Raw genomic sequence first — 12104 nt, 5'->3', positions numbered from 1 at the left:
TCCCATCGACAGGGAAAAGAGTACACCAATCAAAACCAAAAAAATGACATTTTCTCATGGCATCAGTGAGTGAGACTCTCTTTGGCTTTGTACACATCACATTGTTCCAGGAAAATTCGTGAGCAGTGCTTGCTTCATGGTGTTTGCCCAATCCTGTTTCAGCAAATGCCTGTGGAGCATGTCCCAGGTTGCAGGATTATGTACATTAATGTGGAGAAAAAGATGTCATAGACACTAAGCAAAGAAACAAGAAAAACATGGCACTATCTTCTAGTTTAGTGCTAAACACTGGAACAGAACCACTCATCCATGAGTTTCCACACAAAATTATTGACTTTGCTTGGGTGCTTGTCTGGCCTAGCAAATCACTTTTGAATGCCATGACTTCTTAGGGTAAGGGGTCAGCTTATGATAGTCTGTGTCCATTTACTCTCTGGTAACACTAGTAGGCTCCTGAAATGTGGGTCCGCTTAGTTTCCTAGTGGCGCAGTGGTTAGCACCGCAGCCTCACAGCTCCAGGGACCCGGGTTCGATTCCGGGTACTGCCTGTGTGGAGTTTGCAAGTTCTCCCTGTGTCTGCGTGGGTTTCCTCCGGGTGCTCCGGTTTCCTCCCACAAGCCAAAAGACTTGCAGGTTGATAGGTAAATTGGCCATTATAAATTGTCACCAGTATAGGTAGGTGGTAGGGAAATATAAGGACAGGTGGGGATGTTTGTTGGGAATATGGGATTAGTGTAGGATTAGTATAAATGGGTGGTTGATGTTCGGCACAGACTCGGTGGGCCGAAGGGCCTGTTTCAGTGCTGTATCTCTAATCTAAAAAAAAAAATCTAATCTAAACCATGAGGCTATCAGCAGTCCCAGTCTCCGATGACCACTGCAGGCCTAAACGCTCTCTCTTACATTAATCTCCTCGAATGTAACTAGCACCTTGCTTTCATTGACACCATCGGTTTTACAAAGACAAACTCAAACAAAACCCAGTCATTGACTTTTCAGCTTACAAACATGTCAAAGCAGGACTGAGTTGTCCATTACAAATTTAGCTTACCTCTTTTATGTTCTGCAGAAAATGCTCACACTTGTCTCCTTTCACAATACAGACCGAGAAGTTCATTTTATTTGTACTATGAAATATAGTCACGTTAACAAATCTCTGCATCACTTTGGACTCCACTTTCCATAAGACTGAGACACATAAAAACATTAGTTGATATCAGCAGCCATCATACGTACAATAATCAGTCTACAATTTTAACGATACTTAAATGTACAGCAAACTTGCTTTCGTGACAGTTATTGACTCCAGAAAGAGATAAGACAGTCAGGAGTAGGCCTTTGCTCCAATGCATGGTTAGGTTGCTTCTTTACAGCTATCCTTATCTTCGTGTTATCTCACCATAAAGCAGATGAAGTTATAGAAACTGGCTGAGATCTCTGAAGACCTGTTTTTAATTGTGCAATATCGAAACAGAAAACAGTGTCCAATATAAATTGCTGGAGAAGAGAGGAATGCTACAGTACCATATTGGAAATTATTACATTATTCATGTTTTGTATCTAATGATATTAACCTTTTACAAGTATTCCATTCTAATTACGGCCCAGGAGCAGGGCATTTAGCCCAACAGGTGCTTATGCTCCACATGAGCCTCCTCCCACCTTACTTCAACTCATACTGTCAGTATTCTCTTCTATTCCTTTTTCCCTCATGTAGTTACCTAGCTTCTCCTTTAATTTTGTAAAATTTGTGTCCAAGTTCATTGTGTGGAAAGATAAATGACTCATAGGTCAGAGAAAACCAGACTAGTATTCTGTATTGCAGCTCAAAAATAGAAAGGCAAAAATAATTAAAGCAGATTTGGAGAAAAATCAAACTGAGAGGGAAAATGTCCAAGAATCATCGTTCACTGTTTTGGGCCTCATCTTTTGAGTACTATCAAAGCAGCATACCTAAAACAAAAGCAACAACTTGCTTTTATATAGGATTTTTAATGTAGTAAAATGTCACAAGGTGCTTTACAAGAGTTTAACACAGAGCCACATAAAGTGATATCAGGGCTTGGTCAAATAGGTAAGTTATAAACAGGGTTTAAAAGGAGGAAAGAGAGATAGATAGGTTTAGGGAGGGAATTCCAGAGTTTAGTGCCTAAGCAGCTGAAGGCACAGCTACCAATGGTAGAGCGAGTAAAATCGGGTTACCAGAGTCCAGAATTGGACAAACACAGATATCTCAGAGGGCTGTAAGGCAAGGGATAGGGAGGAGTGAGGCCACGGAAGAATTTGAAAAAAAAAATGATAATTTTAAAGTCGAGATGTTGCTCAACTGGGAGCCAACGTAAATCAGCAAGTACAGGGGGGATGGGTGAACAGAATTGGTACAAGGTAGAATACAGGCAGTAGAGTTTTAGTTGAGCTCAAGTTTATGGAGGGTGGAAGATGAGCAGGAGAGCGTTGGAATAGCAGAGGTAACAAAGGCATGGATGAGGGTTTCAGCAGCAAATGAGCTGAATCTCAGCCAATAAAATGTATTGCTCCTTGTAAATCCAAACCTTTATGTGTCATAAAGAACACTTTAGAAAACATGGCAGATAGTCTATCAATAAAAAACTATCAGCAGGTAAATTCTACTCACCAGCATCAAAAGGGCAACTAAAATTGACGTGATCTCCAGAGATAATCTAAGCAAAGAAGAAAACAAATTCAGAAAGGAAAAACAAAATCACAAGATATAATTTAAAAATGTGATAAAAGCCAAGAACAGTAAATAAACTCAATTTTTAATGGTTCGTGTGAATGTCAAGTATTTGGTTTAATGATTCATTTTACAATACCATTTGGGGATTAAAAGAGCAGGTACACTGGGCAACATTCTGTTCCTCTCTCTGTAGAGGTAAACAAAAGCTGGCTTAGGGGCACACACTCAGGCAGAAATTCACTATTTAAACATTGCACACTGTTTGCTTAACAAGAATGTCTTAATGAAGGGATGATGTTCCTCCCATGAAAGCCTACCCAACAACTTGCACTTTTAACATGGTAAAACATCCCAAGGTGCTTCACAGGAGCATTATCAAACAAAATTTGACACCAAGCCACATAAGGAGATATTAGGACAGATGACTAAAAGCTTGGTCAAAGGAAGAGAAAGTGGTAGAGAGGCAGAAAGATATAGGGAGAAAATTCCAGAGCTTAGGGCCGGGGCAGCTGAAGTTACGGATGCCAATGGTGGAACGATTAAAATAGAGGGGTGGGCAAGAGGCCAGAACTGAGGAACGCAGAGTTCTTGGAGTAGTTTACAGAGACAGGGACAGGTGAGGCCATGGAGGGATTTGAAAACAAAAATGGGAATTTTAAAATTGAGGCGATGCTGGATCCAAAGCCTAAACAGTGCAACGCAAGAAAGGATCAAACAGCTCTGGGTAGAATACATCTTCAGAACCGTGTTCAATTCTGATCACCTGAGACACAGGTGGCGCAGTGGTTAGCACCACAGCCTCACAGCTCCAGCCACCCGGGTTCAATTCTGGGTACTGCCTGTGTGGAGTTTGCAAGTTCTCCCTGTGTCTGCGTGGGTTTTCTCCGGGTGCTCCGGTTTCCTCCCACAAGCCAAAAGACTTGCAGGATGATAGGTAAATTGGCCATTATAAATTGCCCCTAGTATAGGTAGGTGGTAGGGAAATATAGAGACAGGTGGGGATGTGGTAGGACTATGGGATTAGTGTAGGATTAGTATATATGGGTGGTTGATGGTCGGCACAGACTCGGTGGGCCGAAGGGCCCGTTTCAGTGCTGTATCTCTGAACTCTGAACAAGGGAGACATTCCAGATCCGCAGGCAGTATAAAGAACAGCTTTATGGATGACCCTTAGTCTTTGAGGTCTCAGAAATGATGGTTGGAAAAGCTGGGGTTGTTCTCCCTGGAGCAAAGGAGATTGAGGGGAGATTTGATAGAGGTGTACAAGATTATGACAGACTTGGATAAGTTAGACAAGGAAAAACGGTTTTCATTAACTGATGGTACAAGGAGTAGGGGACACAAATTGAAGGTTTTGGGAAAGAGGTGCAAGGGAATGTGAGAAAGAAATTTTTTACGCAGCGGGTGGTAATGACCTGGAACTCACTGTCCATGAGGGTGGTGGAAGCAAAGTCAATCAAGGATTTCAAAAGGAAATAGGATGGACACTTGAAGCAAATAAACTTGCCGGGCTACGGGATAGTGGGACTGACTGGATTGCTCCACAGAGAGGCGGCATGGACTCAATGGACCGAAGGGCCTCCTCCTATGCCATAATGACTCTATAACTCTATATACGAGTTGATTTTTTTGGAGGTGTACAAGATTGTAAATAATATAGAAAAGGTAAAGCCAAAAAAATTACTTTAAATTAAATTGTAAATAGACTACAATTCATCTTGTTGTGTCAGGGAAGGAAAGAATGATCAGGGTTCTCACTCCCTGTGGGAGTACACATATATGGGCATTGGATAGGAACGCAATTGGCTCCCTCTGTGATGATCCTCGAGATAAAATAGCATGCTGTCACTTGGTAAGCTAGTAGACGTGTTCTGCACCCATAGAACCAAACTCAGAAAGGAATCAAGATATATTCAGGAAAGGAAATAAAACTAATGACAACTAGAGACGAAAATGTTATAGATGCTAAATGATTTTCCTTTAATTAATAACCGATATTTGATACTCCTTTTAAAAATCAGTAGATACAAGAACCTAAGATGCAGTTTGATATATTTTGTTATGTTCTTCAGATGACTTACAAAGTAAGGCACGTGTGCTCAATGTTGCATGGGACCTGGAAGCAAGGAAGAGTTATAGCTTGGTAACTCCTGCTGTATGGTTCTCTCAATGTGCATCCACACTTGATATTCAAACATCTGATGGTAGATTCTCTTCAAATGGGGCTGATGGTGAGACTCCCATCATATTAGCCATGAATTAGTGAAGCATGTACATGCTGGCAGATTACTGATGTGTGTCTTGCAGCTTGTTGCTTTGAAACTTTCCCATGGCCTCACAACTATGTCTACTGAGCACATCAACTCTATCTCTACCGATGCCAATACACAGTTTGAAATGTATCTGTATCTATTTTTTATTCCTTTATTAGATACTGTAATGTCAGTAGATACTTTACCTTTATGCAGAGGGAGGGGTGCGGATCCACACTTCTGAATTCACTCAGTTTCTGGTTGGAAGGAAAAATGGATAGATTGAGAATAATGTCACCCGTTTGACAGACACCAATATTTAAAGATCCAATGATTTTTGTTCAAGCTAAGATTTGAGTAAAATTATTTTTACTTGTTTCAGCAATAGATATTCTGACCAGTACCAATATTATCATTGATTATGACAGCACCACCGATTACCAATCGGCACCGTCACAGATACCAGTATCAATACCTATAGAGATATCAATACTGATAAACAACAGATCCTCTCTGTAATCCCCTTCACTGTAGCATTCCCTCAATTCTGACTTTACTATGCTTTGATTCCAGCCATTTCTCACACCCATCAGTTCATTGCCTCTCCACAAGAAGGTAAAAGAATTAACCAGAAAATATATAATCAGTGATTGTGTTGCTTCTATGGTACTTGCAGTGGAAGCAATGTGACATTACAAAATTTTACGGCTGTCACAACCAAATATATCATTTTAAAATATATTATTTTTCTATATATTTGATTTTGATTGTAACATAGATGCCAGTCCCCAATAATCATAGAGCCTTCCCAGTACAGAGTGCCCATGGTAGTTGTACGATCCTGATGAGAAATAAAATTCTTGTGAATTGGGACTGCAGTGCCTCTGCTCCCTTACTTTTCTGCTAATCAATCCACAAATCTTCTGAGTCCAAGTTGAAAGAGCAGCATCATAAAACTCTTAAAGGACTAACAAGCTCCACTAATGCTTGTCAGGCTAAGTCAGTGGATAAGGGAGCTGCATAGAGCAGATCCCAGACTGGAAATTTGCAAGTACGGATGTCAGGTAGCAACAGGGCACAGTAGCACACTGGTTACGTTACTAGACTAGTAATCCCAAGGTCTGAACTAATAATCCAGAGAACCTGAGGTCAAATACCACAATGACACTTGGAGAATTTGAATTCTGTTTAAAATAAAAAGCTGGTATCAGTGAAAAAAAAATGACATCAAAGCTATTGGATTCTCATAAAAACCCAACTGGTTTACAAATATTCTTAAAGGAAGGAAACATGCCATCCTTATCTAATCTGGCCACACCAATGCTATTGACTCTTTTTCTTCTTTGGCCTCCTTGTCTCGAGAGACAATGGGTAAGCGCCTAGAGGTGGTCAGTAGTTTGTGGAACAGCACCTGGAGCGGCTATAAAGGCCAATTCTAGAGTGACAGACTCTTTCACAGGCGCTGCAGATAAAATTGTTTGTCGGGGCTGTTACACAGTTGGCTCTCTCCTTGCACTTCTGTCTTTTTTTCTGCCAATTGCTAAGTCTCTTCAACTCGCTACTCTTTAGCCCCGCCTTTATGGCTGTCCACCAGCTCTGACGATCACTGGCAACTGACTCCCACGACTTGTGGTCAATGTCACAGGACTTCATGTCACATCTGCAGATGTCTTTAAAACAGAGACATGGCTGGCCGGTGGGTCTGATACCTGTGACGAGCTTGCTGTACAAAGCGTCCTAGGGGATCCTGCCATCTTCCATGTGGCTCACATGGCCAAGCCATCCCAAGCGCTGCTGGCTCAGTAGGGTGTATATGCTGGGGATGTTGGCTGCCTCGAGGGCTTCTGCATTGGAGATACGGGCCTGCCACCTGATGCCGAGGATTCTCCAGAAGCAGCAAAGATGGAATTAGTTGAGAAATGACTCTTAACTGTCCATGAAAGTGATAAAGCAAGCTGTTCAGTTGCTTGTTAAGGAAGAGAATGTGTGACAAAACAGAAAGACCGCCAGTATCTTCTCAGGGCAACTAGCGACAGACAATAAATCCTATCCTTGCCATCTGAGTTTGAATTTTTAAAAATCTCATCTACGATGCCCCTGTGTTGACAGTCACAGTCAAGGCTGAATAAAGACTCCTCAGATGAGGTTCCCAACAAGAGAGAAAGGAAGAGAAGAAAATCGTGACAGGAGAAATGTCCAAAGTAGTAGTACATGAGTATGATAAAATGCAAAATTATGAAGAACGAAAATTGGAAATAAAGTGAAAATACTGGAAGTACACAGCAGGTTAAAGGAAAACTGGTTTGACATTTTGGGTGGAACTTTTCATCAGAGCCTTTCAATGATGTACGAGTGCCATATTCACCTTCCAATTTTTCATTTCACTCAGATCAGGAACTTCCCCTATGGAAAATCATTATCACGATCCCACATACTAACATTCCATGATATATCAGGTTGGCTGTAAGTTCCAATTTAAATTGTAAAGACACATGTATGTTGCTCTTAGAGCTATGTTAATAACCCAAGAAAAGACTTACATTAACTTGAATCTTCTGCCTGGAGTGCGGGATGTCGAAACATAATGCACCATTCTCTGACTTTGAACATAGTGAGATCTCCCCCAACATGTTGCATGGTGATGAAAACGTCCATTGAAGTGCTTTCCCCTTATATTCCACTGCCAGGCTGCTCAGCTTCCAAATGTTTTCTCGAAATTCTTCAGCTAAAAGAAATTAACAAGGTTATCATAAATCAAAATCAACTTTGCATCCGTCTGAAAGTTTGTTTAAAGGGCACATGATACAAATGTAAACTGGACTAACCCTTTTGGACATGGACAAGACCTTTAAAAATGTTGACAGGCAGAGCTTGTACCAAGTAAAAATATATAAACCTCATTAATGAGACTGGATGGTGCAGTAGGTTAGGCACCATTGTTTCAGAAGTGGAACTGAAACCCAGAACTGACAAGGGGACTGGCTGATGTGTAGAGATGAAGTCACGGTTTTCCTTGAACCAGTGTGTAGTGAACACTGAATAGTTTATGGCTGTTTGTTGACAACGCAACCACTAGGCGGCGCAGCACTTGCACATGCGCAAATGCAGCCTCATGCATTGAAACATCACTGTCTGCCACGTTTTTGGCAGCTGCCAGTAGTAAAGGTGGCGCTGCTCAATTTAGCACAAAAACAAAAACAAACAAAACCCAAATGCCCACAGTGGCTGCAATCGCCGCCTCCATCCCACTCCCAACAGTACCCTGCTCCCTCCTGCCATTGTGCTTCTGTAGGCCGCTCCGTCCTGCACCCGTCTTCTTGCCGCTTGCTCCATGCCTCGCCACTTCTCCCCCTTTGGCCACTTGCTCCCCGCTTCACACCCCCCACCTATGCGCCACCCGTTCCCGGCCTTGCCGCTTCATCCCCTCTGCTCTGCCTCTGCTCCCCACTCTCTTCCACTTCTGCTCCCCGCTTGTAGTCTGCCTGCCCTCCCCAGTCTATCATGTCACTCTCTCGCTCCCCCGCTTCACCTATGTGGGCAAGAAAGGCGGCAATCGCGGAAGGGAGCGGGGAAGCAGAGGCAGAGCAGAGGGGAGGAAGTGGCGAGGCCAGGAGCAAGTGGTCCACAGGTAGGTTGGGGGGGGCGAAGAAAGGAATGAGTGACCGAGGGGGTAGAAGTGGCGAGGTCGGGAGTGAGTGGCCCACAGGCAGGTGGGGAGTAAAGAGGGGAGCGAGCGACCGAGATGGGAGAAGTGGCAAGGCCAGGAGCGAGAGGCCAACAGATAGGTGGGGGGGTGAAGAGGGGAGCGAGCGAACAAGGGGGGGAAGGTGGCGAGGCAGGGAGTGAGCAGCGAGCAGACTTTGCAGTACACGATGACGTTTCCATGCGCATGAGCGAATTAGTCCTGGCAAGGCGAGGGCTGATGTTGGCTGCGCATGCGCAGCACCATACTGACAGCAAGGGTCCGTTCTACGCATGTGCGAAGCTGGGAATGCTTTGATGACGTCTGCGCTGGGCTGCGTTGTCAGGAGTCACTTTGATAGTTTATTGACAGTTGTCACACACTCCCTTTCTGAATGTGCTTGGCTGCTATCTTGTGATACAGGGAACCAGTGAGTTATTAGCCTTAAATTACATACACACACTTACAGATGAATTATTGTATCACTGATGGAAAGGAAAATTGGACAGGGTGCATAAAAGGCAGCAAATCCACTACCGCCCGTCTTGTGCCTCCACCAATGAATCTGATCCCCAGATAGTCCATGTGATTGGGATGTTACAACTGTTCCCAGTCTGTGTTGCTCACAGTGAAACACAGCTGGGTGAATTGGGAGCGGTTATTGTAATGAATCCTTTTGAGCATCAGAAAAGTTACAAATACCCCTTCTTTTTACGTGAAGTAATAGATACGTAAATTGCAATGGGAGCAAAGATGTTGAAAAAATAAAATAGATCTTTACAATAAATATACAATGATGTAAACAGCTGACGACATAAAAGACAGAAGCACTCAAACTCACCCTTAGAAAAGGGACACTCCTCACGTCTTCTGGCATCTTCTATTGTTGCAGACCACACCTATTTAAACCAGAAGAACATGCAGGCAAAGTGAGGACGGAACCATAGCTGTTACTTACAAATAGCCTTATAAAGACCACTTTAAGCAAGATATGGGATTTCAATCCATTGGGATATAATAATTTCCTCCCACTCAAATAAATAAAATAAAACTACAATGACAACATTTAACTCAATCAATCTTACAAAGAAAGTACACAGCCAGCTGGCAAACATCTCTTTTTTAAATTCGGTCATGGAATGTGGGTATCACTGGCAGGACCAGCATTTATTGGCCATCTCTCATTGCCCTTAAGAAGATGCTAGTGAGCTGCCTTCTTGAACCACTGCAGTCCATCTGGTGTAGGTACACCCATTGTGCTGTTAGGAAGGAAGTTCCAGGATTTTGGCCCAGTGACAGTGAAGGAACAACAATATAGTTCCAAGTCAGGATGGTGTGTGACTTGGAGGAGAATTTACTATGGTGTTCTCATGCGTCTGCTGCCCTTGTCCTTCTTTGTGGTAGAGATTGCGGGTTTGAAAGGAACTGGCAAAGGAGGCTTGGCGAGTTGCTGCAGTGCATCTTGTAGACGGTACACACTGCAGCCATTGTGCACCGGTGGTGGATGGGGTGCCGATCAAGCAGGCTGCTTTGTCCTGGATGGTGTCGAGCTTCTTGCGTGTTATTGGAGCTGCACTCGTCTAGGCGAGGAGAGTATTCCATCATATTCCTGACTTCTGCCTTGTAGATGGTGGACAGGTGTTGGGGAATCAGGAGGTGAGTTAGTCGCTACATAATTCCCAGCCTCTGACCTGCTCTTGTAGCTACAGTATTTATAAGGCTGTCCAGTTAAGTTTCTGGTCAACAATGTTGATAGTGGGGGATTCAGCGATGGTAATGTAGTTGAATGTCAAGGGGAGATGGTTAGATTCTCTCTTGTTACTCTTCTCTTAAAAAAAACTGACATAACAATGAGAGTATTCATGTCCATTTGTGCGTGGAATCACACATACGTTGTGAAAATACCAGTCTCACAATAACACACAAGTTTTTGTGAATAACTGTTATTGATCAGTGGTATCAATCAATGTAAACACAATTTACACAAATACATTTTTTACAAAAATATCACTGGCTAATGATCTAATTTTTTCCCTGTGTTATAAACTCAATTGTGACCTCACTGTGAGTCATGGAATTGAATTCTCCTCTCATTGACGGATTAGCAGTAACATGGAACTTCCACCCCTACACGTGACACTGCTACTAACCTGCTGAAATTTATTTCCCGGGTTCTCTTTAGTTATAAAGGGCAACACTCCTCGCTGGGTTACCATGGCAGGGAGAAAGGCTGCTGCTGCCTTTAAAGGACACAGTTCATTAAAGGGGAATGTAACCGAGTTGCAAGAATGTCTGAAGGAGCAGCAGTCTCGATGGGAGTTCACAGCAGGCAGGGCTCCCAGATTCTCAGATGAATCTGTGGAGATGTAGCTGGTTAAACTTAGTGGCTGGTTGGGCACTGAAAGCAGAAGTCCTATAAGAAGATGGTTCAAACCGTTTGGAGGAAGGTTGCAGAAGCAGTCATTGCAACCTCTACCACGCCAGGAACTGTTGCAAAGAACAGGAAGAGATACAAAGACCTCAAAAGGATGCCCATGGTAAGTCAAGGCATTGTTGCCAATCAAATCCTATAACACTGATAAAGGAAAAAGGCGAGTGAAGGCTCGATCATTACTTGGCTGTTAGGGAAACTCACTTATGCAAAGGACATTCTTGCCAACTCTCTCGTGCCATGTGAACTCACAATCACTCATTAATTGACATAGTCTGCCACAAGGGGTTCTACTAGTCTTCAAGGACGATTTATTTAAAGCTTCACTGAGATGAAAGTCTCTTAAGATCTCCAAGGCTACAGGGTAACGGCCCAGTCATGGAACAAACAGATGTTGTGGATGGTAATCAGTTACTGAGGTCTTCACTAATGCTTATCATAACATTTTAGATAGAGCCTTATGATAGACACGCACCTGCAAGCACAAACAAGGGACGATGTCTGAGAAGTTACGATGCACCTCAGTCACTTTCTAGATAAACAATAATAAAGAACTATTACTCCATACATTTATAAAGAGTCTTCTTTCACTGTTGTTGAAGCATAACTAACAAGCTGACAAACTTAATTGGGGTGAAATTGGTCTTGTTTCGAAGTGCAAAATGGCTGATAGCACATTGGCTGTCTGTTTTACACCCACACCTCACATCTTTTCCATTGCAGTAACTGGGGAAAAAAATCAGGTGGTGTAAAATGGGCAGCCGATTCACTATCAACTGTTTTGTGTGATTGCCAATAACATGGTTACAACTTTACGACTCCAAACTGCTCTTCAGTCAAATCTACTTGCCAAAGGTGTAAAATTCTTTTGCCATAAGGTACTCCATCCAGTTAACTAACAACCATGACCTGACCAAGTAAATTGCCAGGTTTGAGTATCTAGTAGACCTCCGATTCGAACTTTGGACATTTGCATTACAAAGCTGGCAGATCGCAGGATTAGGATGTCTGGGACACTTTGGATTTTGAAGCTGTCAAGTT

At 42.8% G+C, this 12104-nt stretch overlaps 1 protein-coding gene across 5 annotated transcripts in view; it reads right to left on the bottom strand.

The window, feature by feature from the left end:
* The window catches only part of LOC137380190 (interleukin-17 receptor C-like), a 69054-nt gene that overhangs the window by 15649 nt on the left and 41301 nt on the right, over window positions 1-12104 (bottom strand). For all 5 annotated transcript variants that reach the window (XM_068051961.1, XM_068051959.1, XM_068051962.1 and 2 more), the window contains 6 exons: window positions 11539-11595; window positions 9474-9531; window positions 7491-7675; window positions 5157-5207; window positions 2636-2681; window positions 1052-1188 (listed from right to left, as the gene is read on the bottom strand). In XM_068051961.1, the coding sequence (XP_067908062.1) occupies window positions 1052-1188; window positions 2636-2681; window positions 5157-5207; window positions 7491-7675; window positions 9474-9531; window positions 11539-11595 (534 nt within the window). The remainder of the gene's footprint in view (window positions 1-1051; window positions 1189-2635; window positions 2682-5156; window positions 5208-7490; window positions 7676-9473; window positions 9532-11538; window positions 11596-12104) is intronic.

This window comes from Heterodontus francisci, chromosome 19 (assembly GCF_036365525.1).
Source record: "Heterodontus francisci isolate sHetFra1 chromosome 19, sHetFra1.hap1, whole genome shotgun sequence".
Classification (NCBI taxonomy): domain Eukaryota; kingdom Metazoa; phylum Chordata; class Chondrichthyes; order Heterodontiformes; family Heterodontidae; genus Heterodontus; species Heterodontus francisci.
The sequence above is the reverse complement of the archived record's forward strand: the minus strand, read 5'-3'. Positions and strand labels throughout refer to the sequence as shown.